Source organism: Hyperolius riggenbachi, chromosome 2 (assembly GCF_040937935.1).
Source record: "Hyperolius riggenbachi isolate aHypRig1 chromosome 2, aHypRig1.pri, whole genome shotgun sequence".
Taxonomy (NCBI): Eukaryota; Metazoa; Chordata; class Amphibia; order Anura; family Hyperoliidae; genus Hyperolius; species Hyperolius riggenbachi.
This window is the reverse complement of record NC_090647.1, coordinates 237,696,422-237,717,680: the sequence shown is the minus strand read 5'-3', so window position 1 is coordinate 237,717,680 and position 21,259 is coordinate 237,696,422. Positions and strand designations below refer to the sequence as shown.

General features: G+C 43.8%; 1 protein-coding gene and 1 long non-coding RNA gene across 10 annotated transcripts in view; one reads left to right on the top strand and one right to left on the bottom strand.

Moving 5' to 3' along the window:
• The window catches only part of ARHGAP6 (Rho GTPase activating protein 6), a 330,561-nt gene that overhangs the window by 299,410 nt on the left and 9,892 nt on the right, over positions 1 to 21,259 (top strand). For 2 of the 6 annotated variants that reach the window (XM_068268344.1, XM_068268346.1), the window contains exons 11-12: positions 10,949 to 11,196; positions 14,996 to 15,076. In XM_068268344.1, the coding sequence (XP_068124445.1) occupies positions 10,949 to 11,196; positions 14,996 to 15,076 (329 nt within the window). Of the gene's footprint in view, positions 1 to 10,948; positions 11,197 to 14,897; positions 14,918 to 14,995; positions 15,077 to 21,259 lie in introns of all 6 variants that reach the window. The other 4 variants (XM_068268349.1, XM_068268348.1, XM_068268345.1 and 1 more) reach the window with 4 other exon arrangements.
• The window catches only part of LOC137546205 (uncharacterized), a 40,733-nt gene continuing 28,349 nt past the window's right edge, over positions 8,876 to 21,259 (bottom strand). For 3 of the 4 annotated variants that reach the window (XR_011026197.1, XR_011026198.1, XR_011026196.1), the window contains 2 exons: positions 15,702 to 15,755; positions 8,876 to 9,005 (listed from right to left, as the gene is read on the bottom strand). This is a non-coding gene — a long non-coding RNA (uncharacterized lncRNA). Of the gene's footprint in view, positions 9,006 to 9,625; positions 10,525 to 15,701; positions 15,756 to 21,259 lie in introns of those variants that run through there. The other variant, XR_011026199.1, reaches the window with a different exon arrangement.

The following is a 21,259-nucleotide window of genomic DNA, read 5'->3' as shown; positions in this document are numbered from 1 at the left end:
CTACTTAATCAGGCTATAGGCAGGCGTATAACACTTGTATTCAGGATTCGTCAGTTTAGCGCCTCTGTCCATTTATTTATTAATCTCTAGTTATCTGGCTTGCAGTCACTGCCATGTATCCCCTTTTCTTATTTCTCTCTGCTTCAAACACAATATGGGAATGATAGCTGAGTGAGTTGTGTTCCCCCTCCTACACTGCGCCCTGAGGCTGGAGCCTCTCTCACCTCTGCCTTGGCCCAGCCCTGAGCATGATGTATGTACACCCTTCCATTCAGTTTGTGTGTTGATTTATATCATGTAAGATATGGCACAATGAAGTATTATTATTTAGTAGTCATATAGCACTAACATCTTCTGCAGTGCTTTACAGAGTCTATAGTCTTTTCACTATCTGGGAGAGGCTTACAATCTAATCTCTACCATAAGGTACATACACACGTCTGACTTTTCCAAACGACCAGTTGTTTGGACATCAAATCAGGCGTGTGTGCAAACGGTTGTTCGGCTGATAAGGCTGATTTTTACGGATCTGCCAAGCGGATCCATCAAAACTGCCCTTATCAGCAGAACGACCGTTTGTACAAACGCCCGATTTGACGTCCAAACGACCGGTCCGAACGACCAGTCGTTTGGAAAAATCAGAGGTGTGTACAGTGGGTTGCAAAAGTATTCGGCCCCCTTGAAGTTTTCCACACTTTGTCACATTACTGCCACAAACATGCATTAATTTTATTGGAATTGAAAGACCAATACAAAGTGGTGTACATGTGAGAAGTGGATCGAAAATCATACATCATTCCAAACATTTTTTTTACAAATAAATAACTGCAAAGTGGGGTGTGCGTAATTATTCGGCCCCCTGAGTCAATACTTTGTAGAACCACCTTTTGCTGCAATTACAGGTGCCAGTCAGTTAGGGTATGTCTCTATCAGCTTTGCACATCTAGAGACTGAAATCCTTGCCCATTCTTCTTTGCAAAACAGCTCCAGCTCAGTCAGATTAGATGGACAGCGTTTGTGAACAGCAGTTTTCAGATCTTGCCACAGATTCTCAATTGGATTTAGATCTGGACTTTGACTGGGCCATTCTAACACCTAGATATGTTTTGTTTTAAACCATTCCATTTTTGCCCTGGCTTTATGTTTAGGGTCATTGTCCTGCTGGAAGGTGAACCTCCGCCCCAGTCTCAAGTCTTTTGCAGTCTCCAAGAGGTTTTCTTCCAAGTTTGCCCTGTATTTGGCTCCATCCATCTTCCCATCAACTCTGACCAGCTTCCCTGTCCCTGCTGAAGAGATGCACCCCCCGAGCATGATGCTGCCACCACCATATTTGACAGTGGGGATGGTGTGTTCAGATTGATGTGCAGTGTTAGTTTTCCGCCACACATAGCGTTTTGCATTTTGGCCAAAAAGTTCCATTTTTGGTCTCATCTGACCAGAGCACCTTCTTCCACATGGTTGCTGTGTCCCCCACATGGCTTGTGGCAAACTGCAAACGGGACTTCTTATGCTTTCTGTTAACAATGCCTTTCTTCTTGCCACTCTTCCATAAAGGCCAATTTTGTACAGTGCATGACTAATAGTTGTCCTATGGACAGAGTCTCCCACCTGAGCTGTAGATCTCTGCAGCTCGTCCAGAGTCACCATGGGCCTCTGGACTGCATTTCTGATCAGCGCTCTCCTTGTTCGGCCTGTGAGTTTAGGTGGATGGCCTTGTCTTGGTAGGTTTACAGTTGTGCCATACTCCTTCCATTTCTGAATGATCGCTTGAACAGTGCTCTGTGGGATGGTCAAGGCTTTGGAAATCTTTTTGTAGCCTAAGCCTGCTTTAAATTTCTCAATAACTTGATCCCTGACCTGTCTGGTGTGTTCTTTGGACTTCACGGCGTTTTTGCTCCCAGTATTCTTTTAGAAAACCTCTGAGGCCCTCACAGAGCAGCTGTATTTGTACTGACATTAGATTACACACAGGTGCACTCTATTTAGTCATTAGCACTCATCAGGCAATGTCTATAGGCAACTGACTGCACTCAGATCAAAGGGGGCTGAATAATTATGGACACACCACTTTGCAGTTATTTATTTGTAAAAAAATGTTTGGAAACCTGTATGATTTTCGTTCCACTTCTCATGTGTACACCACTTTGTGTTGGTCTTTCATGTGGAATTCCAATAAAATCTATTCATGTTTGTGGCAGTAATATGACAAAATGTGGAAAACTTCAAGAGGGCCGAATATATTTGCAACCCACTGTATGTACCTATAGTCATACTGCATGTATATCATAATCTAGGACCAATTCAAGGGGAAGCCAATTAACTTATCTGTATATTTTGGGAATGTGGGAGGAAACCAAAGTGCCCCAGAGGAAACCACCCAGATGTTTGGAGAGCATATAATTTCTGTGCATATAGTGCCCTGGTTGGAATTTGAACCAGGGATGGTACGGGAGTGTGCTGTAAAGCAAGCGGGCCATCCACTACTCCACCATGCTGCCCAGATATGCATTTTCCAATTTTCTAAGGTGTTGTCTTGGGAGTCAGAGGCTACCTAATGACCAGGAAAGGATTTTTGGTCTTTCAACAACTGTTGGATTGCTAGCAGTGTTACTACTGAAGTTGTTGGTTGGGAAATGAAGATAAGAATAAGTGGTATCATAGAACTAGGACTCTGCTACTCTACCTTGTTGTTGTGTGCTCATTAGCAAGCTATAAACCATCATAGTTTGTATATGTAACTGTTGATTAAGAAGGGCAACTCGGAAGCACAGCAGAACCATTATTTATAGACTTTTAGGGACAGCAAATAAGTGACAGCAGCTAGCCAACCTGCTTTCTAGTTATCATGTTTGCTTTAACAGTTAAGGTAGTAAACTTATTATAATGTAAAGAACACAGTAGCTTGTAGCAGCAATTAATCACAATAGATTGGAATATTGTATGATCATATGTAATCAGGGCTGTGGAGTCGGTCCAAAAATCCACCGACTCCGACTCCTCAGTTTAGGATTCCACCGACTCCGACTCCACGACTCCGACTCCTCTAATTTGCATATTACAATTTTGTTGATTAAAAGTATGTAACATGAAATTCGTCTCTTAACTGCCAACGCTTAGGAATTTTACAAGACAACTGAAGTGAGAAGGATATGTAGACTACTATATTTATTCCCTTAAGACTAAAACTAGTCCTTGGTAAGAGTACTTGTAAAAGGTACAAACCGGAACAAAGAACATCTATCAGGCCCTAGGCAATGTAAGTGTGGGTACATGTAAGAATGATGTGCAGGTACTCTGCAGGGGAATGAGGAGATTGTAAACCGACAACGCCTCTGTGTTCAATGTGCACAGCATTCTCAGTGGATTCCCTGCAGCTCTGTGGGGAGTGCATATGTAGAGTATAGTACTACTGTGTAACAAAGTAAACCTGAGACAGATGAAATTAAAGTTTTATACATACCTGGGGCTTCCTCCAGCTGCCTTCAGGATAATCAGTCCCTCGTTGTCCTCCTCCACCACCTGGATCTTCTGCTATGAGTCCAGGTACTTGAGCCAGTCAGGCGTAGTGCGCATGCACACACTCCGCCGCCAGGAGCATACTACACCTGTGCAGCACTATTGCGCAGGTGCATAATGCTCCTGGCTGTGGGAGCGGCATGCGGCCGGACAGCGCTGACTGGCTGAATTACCAGGACTCATAGCAGAAGATCCGGGTGGTGGAGGACAGCGAGGCACTGATTAGCCTGAAGGGGGCTGGAGGAAGCCCCAGGTATGTATAAAACTTTACTTTTCATCCGTCTCAGTTACCCTTTAATTTGTAGTCACCAAACCAAATTTTAATAACACATCAAATTATTTGATTTCATCAGCAAAGGGAGTGCATACATTTGCATAAATCAGCATCAATGCAGAATTATTTCCATCTCGTTGACCATCTCTATTAGTGACACAGCTACACATCAGGCTTTATTCTTACAGCATAGATGTTATTTAGTATATATAAGAGATTCCTGTGTACACATCATATATACAGTCACAATCAGATATGTATATCTGACCTTAAAAATACGGGGACTGCTTTATTGAAGCAGCACGAGTAACTAATTTTGATTGGTTTATTTCATTTTTGTGGACTAAGCATAGCTATTACTGTATATATACATTATTTTTAATGACTATTATCTGAGAAATAAAACATTTTATCATATTTTCTATTTTAATTACAGTTACAAATTCATTAGGAGTCGGAGTCGGTGCATTTTTTCCCGACTCCGACTCCAGGCACCCAAAATTGCCCGACTCCACGACTCCGACTCCACGACTCCGACTCCACAGCCCTGTATGTAATTAGAGGTACATATTACAGTGTAGTTTCTGTAGTTTGAAGACCTCGCCAATAGTGGTACTCTCCTAGCTAGGACACTTCGCTCACTGACCACCATTTCTACCACCTTATACACACAGCTTCCCTTTATGAACTGTCCTATCACTTAAAGTGGACCTGAACTCAAACGTCCTCTCTGCTTTAAGGCTGCTTACACACCAAGACGTTACAGGCGCACGTTAGTGCACCTGTAACGCTCCCCCAACACACAGCAATGTAACACAAGTGGGCTGTTCACACAGCCCACGTTGCGTTACATGTAACGCTGCACGTTCTGTGCAAAGTGCAGCATGCTACGGCGTTGGAGCGGCTATAGCCGCGTTAGACTGTTTGCACATGCGCAGTGGGGGGCGGAGAGGAGGCGGGGAGAGCCAGCTACAGTAGCCGCGCACATGGCTACTTAATATTCACTGCACTGGCGGGCGCTGATTGGCCGGCGGGACCACGTGATGCGGAGTGTCTCGCTCCGCATCACGTGGTCCCACTGGCCAATCAGCGCCACTCTGGGAGACATTATAGGACTCGAGCCGCCTAACGCGGCTCACTCTACCGTCGGCTCTTGCAGCACCATACGTTGTGTTAGGTGCACGTTATGCGACCTTAACGTGCCACCTAATGCAACGTCTTGGTGTGCAAGAAGCCTAAAAGATACACAATAGCATAATTACCTTTAAACAAAAAACATTTATTTGTTACAGCTGATACAAATCCTAAAATAAATTTGCACTGTTTCTACTTCCTGATTCATGGAAGCAGACATATTGTTTACAGCCTGTACTTTCAAATGAGCTTATCCGCCATGGCAGTCATGTGACACGGGATAGATCAAATTATAACTTGTGATTAGACACAAATGAGGAGGAATTAAAGAGGCTAAACTCTTTAAAGGGGCACTATGGCGAACAATTGTACAATTTAAAATATGTGCAAACATATACAAATAAGAAGTACATTTTTTCCAGAGTAAAATAAGCCATACATTACTTTTTTCCTATGTTGCTGTCACTTACAGTAGGTAGTAGAAATCTGACAGAAGCGACAGGTTTTGGATTAGTCCATCTCTTCATAGGGGATTCTCTGGGATTTATTTATTTTCAAAAGTACTTAGTGAATGGCAGTTGCTCTGTCCAACTGCCAAAAAACTGTGTAGAGAGCAAGGAAGCTGGCCAGCATCATTGTTTAAATCCTTTTTGGGGAATATCTTTATAAAGAATACAAGCCTTGCTGAGAATGCCCTGTGAAGAGATGGAATAGTCCAAAACCTGTCGCTTCTGTCAGATTTCTACTACCTACTGTAAGTGACAGCAACATAAAAGAAAATTAATGTATGGCTCATTTTACTCTGCAAAAAATGTACTTATTTGTCTGTTTGCACATATTTTTTTTTTTAATTTTTCACCATAGTGCCCCTTTAACCTCTTGAGGACTGCTGTGTTAAACCCCCCTAAAGACCAGGCACCTTTTCATTAAATTGGCCACTGCAGCTTTAAGGCCAAGCTGCAGGACCGCAAAACACAGCACACAAGTGATTCCTCCCCCCCTTTTCTCCCCACCAACAGAGCTCTCTGTTGGTGGGGTCTGATCGGCCCCCCCAGTGTTTGTTTGTTTATTTGTGTTTGTTTTTTTGTTTTAATAAAAAGTTTTTTTGTTTTTTTTCTGATGTATACCCCCCTCCCTCCCTCCCCCCGCCAGCCAATCCCTGTGGTCAGCTGTCATAGGCTTAAGCCTATGACAGCCGATCACCTCTGTGGCTAAGGAGGGGACAGCCGTGTCACACGGCTGTCCCCAGTACAGAGCTGCTGCTGATCGCTGCGCTGTACTGGTAATTAGACGGCGATTACGCCGTCTAACAGTCTCCCGAGCGGCAACAGCCGCTCGGAGGGGGCGGAGCTCCGCCCTCCGAGAATCAGATGCACAGCGTGCGCGCGATATCATTCAAATCAGAGCCCCAGGACTTTAAGCCAATCGGCGTTAGGCGGTCCTGGAGCATGCCCATCGGCGTGACATGGTCGGCAAAAGGTTAAATACATACAGGGTGCATTTCTCTGTTTTCATTCTGTCCTGTGCCAGAGTTCAGGTCCACTAAAAACCTTTAGACTGTAAGGCATTTTGGCCAGGGCCCTCTTCCCCTTTTGTCTCACAATGCTGTGTAATGTGTGTGCATACCGTCCACCCCTGTGTAAAAATATGTAGTGGATATGTTCACCGTGTCAGCTGTACTCCAGCATTGTCTTGCATTAACTGTTGTATTATTTAATTTGTAGTTATACCTTGCATGCTGTTGTACAGCACCACGGAAGAAGCTGGCACCATAGAAATCAATAATAATCATAATTTTATAAAAATACATGTAAACACAAATTAGAGTTGTGGGTTGGAAACACTGAGTAGACGAATGGTCTTAGTGGATGAGGCAGTGAGCCTCACTTTCAAGCTATAACAAATTATAAGCTTGTTTGAAAGGTGTGTTTAAAGTGGACCTGAACTTAGAACTTCCTCTCTGGTCTAAAATATATGAAACAGCATAATAACCTTCAAACAAAAAACATTTCTTTGTTAGTCGATACAAATCCTAAAATAAATCTGCACTGTTTCTACTTCCTGATTCATGGAAGCAGACATATTGTTAACAGCCTGTGCTTTAAAACAACCTTATCTGCCATCTCTGCTGTGGCAGTCATGTGACACAGGGAAGAGATCAAATTACAACTTGTGATTAGACACAAATGAGGGGGAATTAAACAGGCTAAACACTCTAAGTACAGGGTGCATTTCTCTGTTTTCCTTCTGTCCTATGCAAGAGTTCAGGTGCACTTTAAAAATTTCCAGGCTCGGAATACGCCATACAGGCTTTCAGAGAGAGTTTCAAATAAGAAGTGACAATTGTGAGAAGTCCTGGATGCGAGAGTGAGATGAAGGGACTAAGTTGGACAGCAAAAGGGTCTCGTGGGAGGAGTGAAGGTTGCAAAAGGGATACTATCTTTTGTATAATAGAATTAGGAGTTTGAACTGTATCATTTGGGTGATTGGCAGAGAGGGCAGCATTAATCTGTATGTATGAGAAAGCTGTTGCTTCTAAATTGACTACTTTATAGCATATTTTCCCCCCTAGACAGAGGTTCAGTTAATCTGATCAGTGAGGTGTGCAATTATCTTTATCACAAAAAAAGCACTGCATTCCATTTCATCCCTGAAAGCAATCAGCTTACCATGAACTCCCTTCTCCCTCATTCCACTCCCTGCCATTGAGATTGTGTAACACACCTCAGTAAAAGCACAGTTTGTCTTTCATGTTCTTAATTAGGAAAACCGCTCAGTGCTTATTCACTTCCTGCACAACTGCATAAAATGACCTTTGCTATGTTAGGGCTAACATGATACTAGACTGATGGCAAAGGATCAGTATCTTCTGTTTCTCAACACATCTTATGCAAGCCACAGGATGGCTGATTGTCCCAGCAGATTTATTTATTTATTAGATCAATCATATGTACCAACAGTGTAGATGGCTAAAGCCAGGCATACACACACAGATTTTTATGGCTGATTCTATAACATTGAATTTGATTTAAAAATCTGATGTGCCCAGCATATTTAATCATGTAATTTTTTTTATCAGTTTTGGGCAGTATATTGATTGACCGTGTGATCAAACCTGTTGGAAAATCTATGTGGGCAAGCAAGCAAGGAAGGAGCAAGGCCGGTTCTGGCTTCCATGGGGCCCTGGGGCAAACGTAATCTTGGGGGCCCCCTTGACACTCCTCTTTCAACCAAATCAACCCCAGTACTGAGCTTGCTGCCAGGCCTGATCCAATGCCTGTTCTGTCACACAATATCATTAGGTGTCCATCATATGTCCCCTAAAAAGCTATTTTTGGGGTTCTTATTATTCACCTCCTTCTTTTTCTATACAGAGTTAACACACAGCATCCCCACTGTCATGGATCACTATAGCTGGAGGGGAGGAGGGGCACGTGGGGGGGAGGGTACACGCTCTGGGGCAATTGTCCCCTTTGCCTCTATGGAAGTGCCGGCCCTGGTAAGGAGCTGCAGGAGATCCAATGTTTGAATTATTTGCATCTCTTTGATCATCAATATCCTATCCATTTGTGATTGGATAGGGATCGATCCTCTTGCCATATTGGGCTGCTATTTGACCCATGCATGCTTGGCTTTACTGAAGCAGATGTGCATTGAATCTTCACTGTGCTGAGTTCAAACATCCATAAAGGGCTGAAAAAAAATCACTGCCATTAACTGTTCTTTTACTTGATTGGTCACCTCCGCTGTTAATACATTCTGTTGATCTGTCAGATATCTGCCAGCGTGTGGCCAGCAATACATTGGCATATCATTTTGCTTCACTCACCGTGTTTTTACTCTCAGATTTTTTATTTTTGTTTGAATAAGTGAAAAAAAATGCCTGTTTCTTTAGTTTATTTGGTTTGCTGCTTGCTTTGGGCAATAGACATATTGAACTTGCAGTGGCATATATGTAGTTTATTAATTTGATCCAAAAATGTAAAGGTACAGAAGACTATAAATGTTCCGCAGTATAACGCATTATAATATGAAGTCTTGTATCAAATTGGATGGAACTCTGATGACCTCTAGTGGCTGCCTGTAGGTAAAAAATAACAACTTTAAAGTGTTGTGAGCTTTGTGCCTGTGTATGTAACACATTTTGCAAATTGTTTGTCAGAAATCATAAAGGAATTCACTGACCACAAGTAAAACAAAATCAGTAACTAGAGTAAAAAATGTGGAACAAATAACTATATGCCTCTCAGTGTTGGCTCTCCTCCATATGTCTGTAGTTTGACATGATGCTTCTATGATTGTGGCTAATAGCAGGCCTTTCATGCATGGGGACGGATTGTAGAGTTTCAATAGTACTTACAAACATGTAAATATGTTTTTATTATAGTGTTCATGAGTTTCCCAATGCAATTTTCTCAGGAAATTATGCAAACGGGTCCTTTCCCAGTGAAAGCATACTGGAAGCAGATTTTGAAAACAAAATTAGATACTTACTAGGAAGCCATCTTGATAGTCCATAGGCTTCCCTGATCCTCTTGCAGCCCACCGTTCCAGTGCTGGGTCCCTGTAAACCTACTGGACAAGAGATCGTTGAATTTGCTTCTCCTGGCTGTGCTGCCACGGTATACGAGCAGATCTGTACTGAGCATGTGTAGACTGTATTGAAGTTTGCATAGTATAAATGAACAGGAGGATCTGGGAAGTTATTATTATTATTTAGTATTTATATAGCGCCGACATCTTCCACAGTGCTTTACAGAGTATATAGTCTTGTCACTAACTGTCCCTCGGAGGAGCTCACATTCTAATCCCTACCATAGTCATGTGTCAATGTATGTATTGTGTAGTGTATGTATTGTAGTCTAGGGCCAATTTAGGGGAAAGCCAATTAACTTATCTGTATGTTTTTGGGATGTGGGAGGAAACCGGAGTGCCCAGAGGAAACCCACGCAGACACGGGGAGAACATACAAACTCCTTGCAGATGTTGACCTGGCTGGGATTCAAACTGGGGATCCAGTGCTGCAAGGCAAGAGCGCTAACCACTATGCCACCGTGCTGCCCGTCTAGACCATCCATAGGTTTCCCACTACAGCAAAGTCTCTGTTATACAGAACTCAGGCAAGCGGAAGTCTCCACTAACCAGCATGCCTGTAGGATAACGGGGACTTTCTTTTGGGGTTTTCGGGGGTGTTTGCAGGTATTAAAATACTCACCGAGCCTCCAGCGAAGTCTTGTAACCTCCCTGTAGATCCTAGTAGCTTCCAGCATCCGTGCATGCTGGGAGCGTGTCTTGTGACCCAATGGGGGTCGGGTGAGATGCCGGGAACAGGAAGGCTACAAGGAGTCGCTCGAGGCTCAGTGTGTATTTGAGGGGGGGATGGTTTGTGCTTTTTCACCAGCTGCTCAAGCAAACGGCAAGCACATGTATCCGGTTCAAGGCGATCTTCGCTGGTGCCGAATACTATGGACTTTACTGTACTTAGATAAGTATCTTTCCTTCTCACAGGTTTTCTTTAAAGAAGATGCTTTGCCACTTCTCCAAGCTGGAGTACAGTCTCTTCCTTTTCACTTCATGACTTCTTGTTACAAATTGAATCTCTAGAATAAAAAAAAAGAACTTGAAGTAAAACGAGAAGAAATTGTCTGCATGCCTAGAGTTCTGGGTTGTCATCCCATGAAGGATGCTAGTGTATGTGCATGGAGTTTTCTCTGTGCTGTATGAGTTTCTTTCACATGCTCCGATGAACTCTTACATCAGAAACAAATAATACCACCATATTTCCCTGGGTCGTAAGTGATAGCTACATTGGACTAGGTGCTTTCTGATAGATGGTAGCAGATGTTAATCAATCATCATATGTGCAGTACTTTGTAAAGCACTGTGTAATATGCTTGATTTTTAGACATATAGCAATAAATAGCCAGATCGCATAAAGTGCTGCTAATGTAAATTCTACTTTATTCACTCCATAATAATAATATGGATTCAGTTTCATGATAATACTTTCCCCTTTTCTTGCAGGAGTCCTGACCTGGGAAGGTCAGAAGGCTCTTTCTCCATTGAGGGAAGACACTCCTCTACGGACTCAAATAAAGCCTCCAGTGGAGACGTTTCCCCTTATGACAACAACTCACCAGTATTATCAGAACGATCTCTGGCTGCAAGACAAGACTCAGAGAAGGTCCTGAAGCCTGCAGAACATCAGACGTTGGTCAGCCATTTATTGTCTAAGACAAAGGACAGTTCTCCAACGCAATGGTGTTCAAAAGGTATAATGTAGAAGTCTTTACTGCTAAATACTGTGTTTATGAACCTAGGGCGTTGAATGTTTATTAATTGAAGTAAGGAAAAAAATGATTAAAGCAGAATTGCAAGCCTAGCAGCAAAATCAAAACATATACTGATGCCTGGTACTGTCAAAAGAAAAATTCGTAGTAGTACCATTTTTGTTTTGGATTGAAATGGCCCTCCCATGCTCACTACTGTAAGAAGACTTTGGTAGTGAAACTGACATTTGTGGTGTTATGCATGTTAGTTCATGAGCTCTCACTGTACTGGTGTCTGTATTACATACCTGATGTCTGAATTTAACAGGCTTCATCAGAACTGTATTGTGCATTGCAGGTGAATATTCATGTTTACAGATAAAACAACATATGTTCAACAAAATGCACACAAACTTACCTATGGTGAACAGGACCTGGAGGGAAATACAAAAATAAAACCGATCTATGCACAATAGTGCACTGAATACATTTTAACTTCATAGCACACACACTCAACTTTTTTTAGTAAATCACTCCAGATTATTGCAATAATGAATGGAATTGTAGATCACCAATGCAGTTCAACCATTTGTTTTCCTTACTGAAAGTCAACAGTAAGAGGAACTCCAGTGAAAATAATGTAATAAAAAAGTGCTTCATTTTTACAATAATTATGTATAAATGATTTAGTCAGTGTTTGCTCATTGTAAAAAATTTTAAATCCCTGATTTACATTCTGACATTTATTACATGGTGACATTTTTACTGTTGGCAGGTGATGTAGCTGCTGCATGCTTTTTTGGCAGTTGTAAACAGTTGTAAACAGCTATTTCCCGCAATGCAACAAGGTTCACAGACAGGAAACTGCCAGGAGTACCACGGTCCTCAGAGTTTCTTGTGGGAGGAGTTTCACCACAATATCAGTCATACAGCGCCCCCTGATGGTCTGTTTGTGAAAAGGAATAGATTTCTCATGTAAAAGGGGGTATCCGCTACTGATTGGGATAACGTTCAATTCTTGGTTGGAGTTTCTCTTTAAGCTGAGGAGTTGGAAACTGATATGAGTAGCTCTACCTGTAATATCAGCAGTACTTTTCAGATATATTGAGCTCTAGAAAATCATGAGATGGAGTACAATGATCTACATTTCTGTATTTAAAATACATAATCACAAAATAGAATAGTAAACCTGCAGTACAAAATGCATATTTACTAAAATGTTATAAAGTAGTTCCATTTATCACCTTATTCTGGATTTATTACATTGTTTTCCATTAAAACTATGTGGTAGAGGCGTAGATATGGGTGGGCAAGGGGGAACACATGTCCCCGGGCGCAGCACTGTAAGGGGGAGCAGAGCATGGCCACCGCACCCCCAAGTGAATGAGAGGCAGCTTGCTGGCTGCCCGAAGTGCCCCTGCTTCTCTCCCTCCTTCTGCAGAGGAGTGCAGAAGTGTTAGCAGCAGAATGAGGGGGGCACATTTGGCTAACTATAGGGGGTACATCTGGCTAACTAAATGAGGGGAAGGGAGACCACACCCACATTCTGATGCATGCCCATGCCCAATTTGTCCAGAGGGGGGTGCAAAAACTGTCTTTGTCCCAGGGCGCTGAAAAGCCTAGCTACGCCTCTGCTATGTGGATGTTTGAGTTATGCATAGTGTCAAATTGGAAAAGTATGTTGCCACTCAGAAGACACATGCGTCATGTAGGGCAATGCACACCACTAAATTGAATTGTTTCTACAATTACTCCATGGCATTGTCAGCACTTTTTTATTATTATTATTATTATTTAGTATTTATATAGCGCCGACATATTACGTAGCGCTGTACAGTGTATGTATATATATATATATATATATATATATATATATATATATATATATATATAGTCTTGCCACTAACTGTCCCTCAAAGGAGCTCACAATCTAATCACTTTCACATACTTTCTGTACAGATATACAGTACTGTCCTACAATACAAAATCAAGTTTATAGGGGCATTAAAACAAGTTGGGATAATCAGGAAGTCATAAATAGTAGTGTTGTTTGAATCCGGATTTCCTAATTTATAATGCCGTGCACGGTAGTTCAGCTCCATTACTTGCAGAGAGAGTCACAAAGCTGTAAGGAGGAAGCATTGGAGTCGTGTAAAGAGCGACGTGAAATACAACTCTGTGTCTCTCTCCGCAAGTAATGATGCTGAACTGCTGTGCATGGCATTATCCGGGTTTCCAAATCAGAAAATCCGGATTCAAAAAACAACACTTAAGTCCAAGTTCAGCAACAGTTATTCACTTACATTTAACATAAGATTATTTCAAATGGACTATACTTATACACTTTAGTTAATAATAGAAATGTGTTTTTTACTAAATAAAAAGAAAGTGTCTTCTGCAGCAAATCATTGATCTTCATGTCCTCCTCTGTAACCTACAGCTGTGCCCTGTTCCATGATTAGAGATAATTGATGGTATGCAAGTTTAATGTTCTAGTTTGAAACTGAACCAATCAAAAAGCATAATATAATTATTCCACTTCCAAGCTGCATACATTTTACATAAAAAATGCAATTCAAAATGATTAGCATCTCACTGGCCATCAGTAACTATGGTAGTTACCCGTCAGAAAGGAGGCATGGCTTCAGCTGACAGAACAATCACTTCCCCTCCTGCACTCCTCCACCTGCATGCCTATTTGACTAAAAGAGGAGTTTTTCAGACTGGCTGGTAGTGCAGGCAGCTGCAGATCGCCAAGGAAGTGATGAAGATGTGTGGACTGCGGTAGGTATTTTGCTGTACTTTGCACAAACTGCACCATTTCTACAAAGCCATATAACTTAATTGATTTAAAATAGCACTCAAATAAATGTGTATAACTAAGAACTTGGCCTGAAGTGGGGCTTTACAGATTGTTACTGAACATCTGGTGCCCTGACCCCAGTGGAGCTTGTATTTGCCTTGTTGGTAAAAAATGTCAGGAGGCTGAGACTGGTCACAGTTTTCAGCATCAGAGCTGCTAGGGTTCCAAACACAGCATAGAGCCAACATCCTCCCCTCCATATCATGTTTGGCCGCCATGTGCTTGCCACCCTCCACTAGAGTATTGCAGTGCAAGAGGAATAGTGCTTGCTCCAGCTTCAGGTTAGTCAATTCTGTTTTATGCAGCCACCCTCTATAATTCATGCTCTTCTCATACATCACGTGATGTTACGTGTCATGAGAGAGAACCAGAATGAAGATGAGTAACAGTGGGCAGCTGCATGGATGTGGATTACCGACTGACCGGGTGCTGGATCAGGTAAGACCTGGTGCTGGATGAAGTGCTATACGTCCTCCCCTGTGCTATTCTGCATGGAGGTGGTGGTAGAATACGGCTACTGGGGTTGAGAGAGAAGGAAGAAACCAATCCACTCACCAAACCACTGATGCTTTCCTGGCAGTCATGCTACAGCACCTAATAAAATCAATTACATACTTCTCCCGTAATTTTCCTTGAACACGGTTTATGTAGAATACATTGATCTGTATTCTGTATGTTTAAAGTTAGTGAGTACAGTCCTCTAGCCTCGCTTGCAGCATCTCCGCATTATGTCAACTATCCATCTCGTTCTTTCCTTTTTTATTAGAACTTCTACACATGTACTCTTTCTTTCATATCAACCTTCAACTTTTTCCTCTTTTTTCGTCCTTGGGCCTAACAGCTGACATGCTTCTCTTTCAGGTATATTTTTTATTGGTTTTATGTGTTTGGTGGCTATAATTATGTGAATATACAATAAAAAATATATTTGTGTTCTAGAAGCTTCCCAAGAACACTTTGACATATGGGGCGCCTGGCATTCCACACTAAAATCATCATCTAAAGATCAAGGAATGACAGGTACTGTATGCATTACCCTACAGACCAAGGGCATGCCAAATCTGGTCTTTAAGGCTCAATGGGGTTGATTCACTAAAGGCAATAGTGCGAGCAACCTCCTGTTGCTCGTGCTAATTAACTAGCGCAACTTAATTTTGTGTCCATGCACGCTAAGCGCGCTAGTGGCAGCGTAGCGTGCGTAACTAAACAATGGCCGTTGCTTATAAAAGCAGCGCAGTAGTAATGTACCGTTACCACAATGCTTCACTAGCTCGGCCGCTACTATATTAATTAGCATAGTTAATGTTATTAACATAGTAACTATGTTAACATATTAGCAGCCCCGCTAGTGAAGTATTGCGGTAGCGATACATCACTACTGTGCCACTAGCGCGCTTAGCATGCATGGACTTAAAATTAAATTGCGCTGGTTTATTGTTGCTCGCACTATTATCTTTAGTGAATCAATCCCAGTATCAGAAAATGAGTTCCAAACAACAAACTATTGAGTCCATTATTAAATTAAGTGCACATAACCTATCTTAAACATGTGTCATTACTCATTGACTTGTGCTGCCCCTCAAGGTGGATTTCCTTCATGGACTAAATGTCCCACAGGCTGTTATTGTAATTAACATTTATTTACCTTCTTCTCCTCTTCCTTTAAAGCTTGAATCCAGCTCACAGTAAGGGCACCTTTCTGCAATGAAGAAATAGGCATGACATGAATGCTAAAATTGTTAATAGCAGCAGTCAGGTGATGGCCACTAGCATCTATAGCCAGCCTCTGGAGTCTCCAGTGCCCTGAAATTTGGGGCAGGCCCCTTCCTTAGGGCACTATGGTGAAGTGCGTACAGTTCAGTCATTAAGATAGGAAACCTGCCTGCCTCCTCTGCCTAAGTGGTGCATTGGAGTAGCTGCAGGAGTGACTGTTGTACCTAATTTGAAATTTCCGATTTTTTTTTTCCTTCAATTTATGCTTTACTTATTTCTGATGTGTGCCGTTCCTGTTAGTGAAATTCCTGGATGTCAGCTTTAAAGATTGCTAATGTCTGTATGACTTACTTTTGCATGCTGTTTTCTCTGGTTGAAACAGGGCCACTGGGCCTTCCCCATTCCCCATCTGTGATAGCTGAGAAACATTTTTATTGCAGGCATAAGGGTTGGCGCTACCCGAGGGGCAACCTGGGCAATTGGCCCTGGGGCACCACAGAATCTTCTGCAAAGTAGTGTCTTAGCTGTACTATCAGGCTCACTCTTCTGTCAGACCATGGCTGTGTGCACTGCTGACTTCATCCTCGCAGGCGCGCCTCTCCTCCCTGACCCAGCAGGCCAAGGAGGAGATGCACCCCTACAAGGACAAAGTCGGTAGTGCACGGAGCCATGGACTGAGAGAGGAGCATGCCCTCCGGGACAAGTAAGATGCTACTTTGCTGCCCACTCTGTGGGGCCCTGAGGACCATAGTTACGTTTGAGGGGAGGTGACCTGGCAGTTGGCTTGTGGGCCTGGGGGGCATGATGCCGCTTTAGGGAAAGAGGGAGAGGCTCAGGTTTGTTGTTGAGACTATGGCTCTTCTGTTTAGGATTTTCAATCAAACATTTTGATCATGCCTAGCTTAGACCCATGGCCATAGACTGACTAGCTGACTGTCATAGCTGACTAGCCAAATATCTGCATCTGTTAACTGTTAAAAGAGTAGAAAATAAAAAATAAGACACTATATATTTTAAATGTCAGTCTTATCCTGTGCCCAGTCAAATTGAGCTTCATGGAATTACTCCATTAAAAAGAAGTACTGTGTTATAGTCAGGGCCGGCCCGCTCATGAGGCGGGGTGAAACTTTTGCCTCAGGCGGCAAATTTCCAGGGGCGGCACCCGCCCGTCCGTGGGTGCGGGGAGCCGGCCCGCCGAGCTGGAGGGGTAGCTGGCAGGACGGGGGTATTGGGCCAGCGGCGGGGAGGGGGGTCGGACCCCCCTCCCTCGCCTGGGTCCCCCGTTCTCGGCTCCAATCCAGCCTAAATAGAAGCAGCAGTATGTGTAAGAGGCACGGGCGGGGAGACACTCACCTCCTCCTCGCTCCAGCGTGCGCTCCACTGACATCACTTCCTGCAGGAAGTGACGTCAGTGGAGCGCACGCTGGGAAGAGGTGAGTGTCCTCCCCGCCCGTGCCTCTTACACATACGGCTGCTTCTATTTAGGCTGGAGGGGAGCGGAGGACGGGGGACCCAGGCGAGGGAGGGGGGGGTCCGACCCCCCTCCCCGCCGCTGGCCCAATACCCCCGTCCTGCCAGCTACCCGAGGGGGGGGGGGAGGGGCGGCGGTGACAATTTTTTAAAAATTTGCCTCAGGCGGCAAAAAGTCTAGGGCCGGCCCTGGTTATAGTTTTGTAAACATATTCCAGCCAGCCTTATTTGGACAGGGTGAATGTTCTCTGATGGCAAATGTATCTTCGGACATTTCAATTTTCCAAGGTGAATTGCTGCATTATGGATATCCAGAAGATGGTCAGTGATATGCAGATAATCAAGATTTGATCCATTATTATGCAATTTCTATGCATTTTGAAAATGGATCTTAATCCTGCCAAGTTGAAATTTGATTGGTCCACTTTAAATATGCAAACGTTTGCATACAGAATTTGTTTAATCCTGCATCAACTTGGAATTATTTACATCTCCTTGACAATATTTATTTCCGTCAAAACAATTAAAATTGCCTGGCTGTACTCCTGATCATATGCCTCTATGCATTTCTGGTAGCCATACACTCCGAACAAGCATGCAAATCAAGTGCTCTGACTCAAGTCTGACTGGATTAACCACATGCTTGTTTCAGGTATGTGACTCAGACACTACTATCAGCAAGACTGCCAGGCAACTGGTATTGTTTATTGTTTAAAATGAAGCAAATATGGCAGCCACTATATGCCTCTCACTTCAGGTTCCCTTTAAAAAAAATGACTAAACATAAAATGTACATTTCCTGTAAAATAAAATGCACTATAAATTAATTTTCTCCTATGTTGCAGTGATTTACAGTAGTTTGTAAACAGCTGACAGATTTTGGACTAGTTGAACTCCTCATGGGGGATATTCAGTAGTGCTTTTGTTGTTTATAAAAGCACTCCCTGGAAATGGTCTAGACAAGGATTTCAGACAGCTCCGCTACTTATTTAAACACTATTTTGACTCAGCAACTGCAGTTGAGAAAGTAGGTTTGTAAATAAAATGAAAAAAAAAAACTTAGAATCTCCCATAAGGAGATGGACTAGTCCATCAAGCCTCCTTTACAGCATGCAATAGTAGACCAATCCAATTCCGACTAAACAGGTAAATTGTACACGAGCCGAAGCACAGGTTCAAAATCAGATGCTTACCCTGAAGAGAGAGAAGCCTCAGGATCCTAGTGAGGCTTCCCTCGCTCATCTGAAGCCCCCCGTTGCTGAGCAAGGCCCCCCTTCACATTGTGGCCATGCAGCTCCTCTTCCTGTATCATAGCTGCACAGAAGCCACGCAAGCCCATGTGCAGTAGCACATAGCATGCGTGGGCGGGCTCGGTTGGCTGTTGCGCAGCCATGATACAGGAAGAAGAGCTGCGCAGCCCCTATTTGATTATCGACAATGCCTTGGGGGGCTGCGCTGTGACAGGGAGGGAAGCCTCAATAGGATCCTTAGGCTTCCCTCTCTTTAAGTAATAGAATGAAAAAAAACGAGAGCCCGGTATAGTATAGTATGTATTGGAATAGGTAGGGTAAATTAACAGGTAAGTATTATACTCACAAACGTGGGTTGCCGTGCAGGCAACCACTATATAAGCAGGTGGGGAGAACCTGTCCCCACTCAGGATTAAGATGTCGCTCTCTGAAAGAAGAAATGGGTGATGCACCCTTCCACCCAGGGTGAAAAATCGATATATAGCAAAGTACAGAGGCGCCAATAGGATAAAACACACTAAAAGGTTTAAAAATATTCGGGTGGTGGTGGTGGACCGACCGACCCAAAAAAACAGACTTGATGCTGTCAGTACAGTCAAACAATTTATTTGTATACTTCAAAAACAACTGCGGCGCGTTTCACGGGCAAGATCCCGCTTCTTCAGGCATTAAACAACAGGAGTATCACACAGCTCTAGGTCCCGAAAAGGTTTGGCACCTCTGTGAACCTTTTCGGGACCTAGAGCTGTGTGATACTCCTGTTGTTTAATGCCTGAAGAAGCAGGATCTTGCCCGTGAAACGCGTCGCAGTTGTTTTTGGAGTATACAAATTGTTTGACTGTACTGACAGCATCAAGTCTGTTTTTTTGGGTCGGTCGGTCGGTCCACCACCACCACCCGAATATTTTTAAACCTTTTAGTGTGTTTTATTCTATTGGCGCCTCTGTACTCTCTTTAGGTAAGTATCTGATTTTGTACCCGCACTCCGTCTCGGGTACTTTTTAAGTCAGTAGCCTGTCTTGCTATGCTGTATAACCACTATTGCAAATAAAAAGAAAAATTTGAAGAATTCTCTCTGATGGGTTGAGGCTGAATTTAATTTGTCTACTATTGCAAAATCTGCAAAATGGTCCACAACCAATTCCTGTAATGAAATGAAAAATGTTTAATATATAACATAAAGAGGCAAGAAAGAGGAGAAAAAAAATAAAAATATGTATGCTCTTACCTGTCACAGAAAGCCCCAGTTCAGGCATAGCTGGTTATTGCTTATATGCATTTAATAAAGCATTATTTTGCATTAATTACGGTATGCATAGAAGAGTTTTGCGCGAATAAAGAAAGAAACCTAACTTAAAAAATGTAGTTTCTGCAAACTCTGCAAACTCTGAAGTATCTTTTTTTCACTGATTTTCTCATACCAGCCTCTTAAGAGTTAATGCCAGAGTTAAATCGCTGCATCCCCGTGGCAGATGGCTGATTTATTACCTAGAAAGTGACCTGCAAAGTTTTACGACTTTGCAGGTCGCAGATCATGCTGCCCTTGCTCGCAGGGCTTTTCTTCCTGGAGAGGCTGAGCTTTGAGCTGTAGCTCTGCCTCTCCGCAATCAATCTCTGTGGGTCTCCGCCTCCTCTCCGCCACTCTCAGTGAAAGAAGACTGAGGGGCGGGATTGACTGCGGAGGAGGCAGACAGCCCCGTTTCTTGCCCCGTGCGGAGCGTGCCGCCGCCTGGGGCGCTGTTGGGAGGGGGGCGCTATAATGGAGGGGGGAGCCGGAGCCGCGGGGAGGGCAGCCCGACCTCTCCCTCCCTCTCCTCTCCCGGGCGCCCTCCGTGCTCCCCCCTCAGATGCAGAGTCCGTGAGCAGCAGGGAAGCGCTGTTTACAACTCACCGGCTGCCTGGCTCCAAGCGCTGCTCTCTCGCCGCTGGTCTCCTCTCTCTCTCTGTATACGTACTGATACACGCTGCTTCCTGTAGCCGGAAGCAGCGTGTATCAGTATGTATACAGAGAGAGGAGACCAGCGGCGAGAGAGCAGCGCTTGGAGCCAGGCAGCCGTTGAGTTGTAAACAGCGCTTCCCTGCTGCTCACGGACTCTGCATCTGAGGGGGGAGCACGGAGGGCGCCCGGGAGAGGAGAGGGAGGGAGAGGTCGGGCTGCCCTCCCTGCGGCTCCCCCCTCCATTATTGGGGGCATCTACCTATCTAACCTATTCTGGGGGCACCTACCTAATCTAACCTACGCTGGGGGGCAGCTGCTAATCTAACCTACGCTGGGGGCACCTACCTATCTAACCTACACTGGGGGGCACCTACCTAATCTAACCTACACTGGGGGGCAGCTACCTATCTAACCTATACTGGGGGCAGCTACCTAATCTAACCTACGCTGGGGGGCAGCTACCTATCTAACCTATACTGGGGGCAGCTACCTAATCTAACCTACACTGGGGGGCAGCTACCTATCTAACCTACACTGGGGGGCACCTACCTAATCTAACCTACGCTGGGGGGCAGCTACCTATCTAACCTACACTGGGGGGCAGCTACCTATCTAACCTACACTGGGGGGCAGCTACCTAATATAACCAACACTGGGGGGGCAGCTACCTATCTAACCTACACTGGGGGGCAGCTACCTAATCTAACCTATACTGGGGGGCAGCTACCTATCTAACCTATACTGGGGGGCACCTACCTAACCTATACTGGGGGGGCAGCTACCTTATCTAACCTATACTGGGGGGCAGCTACCTAATGTAACCTATTCTGG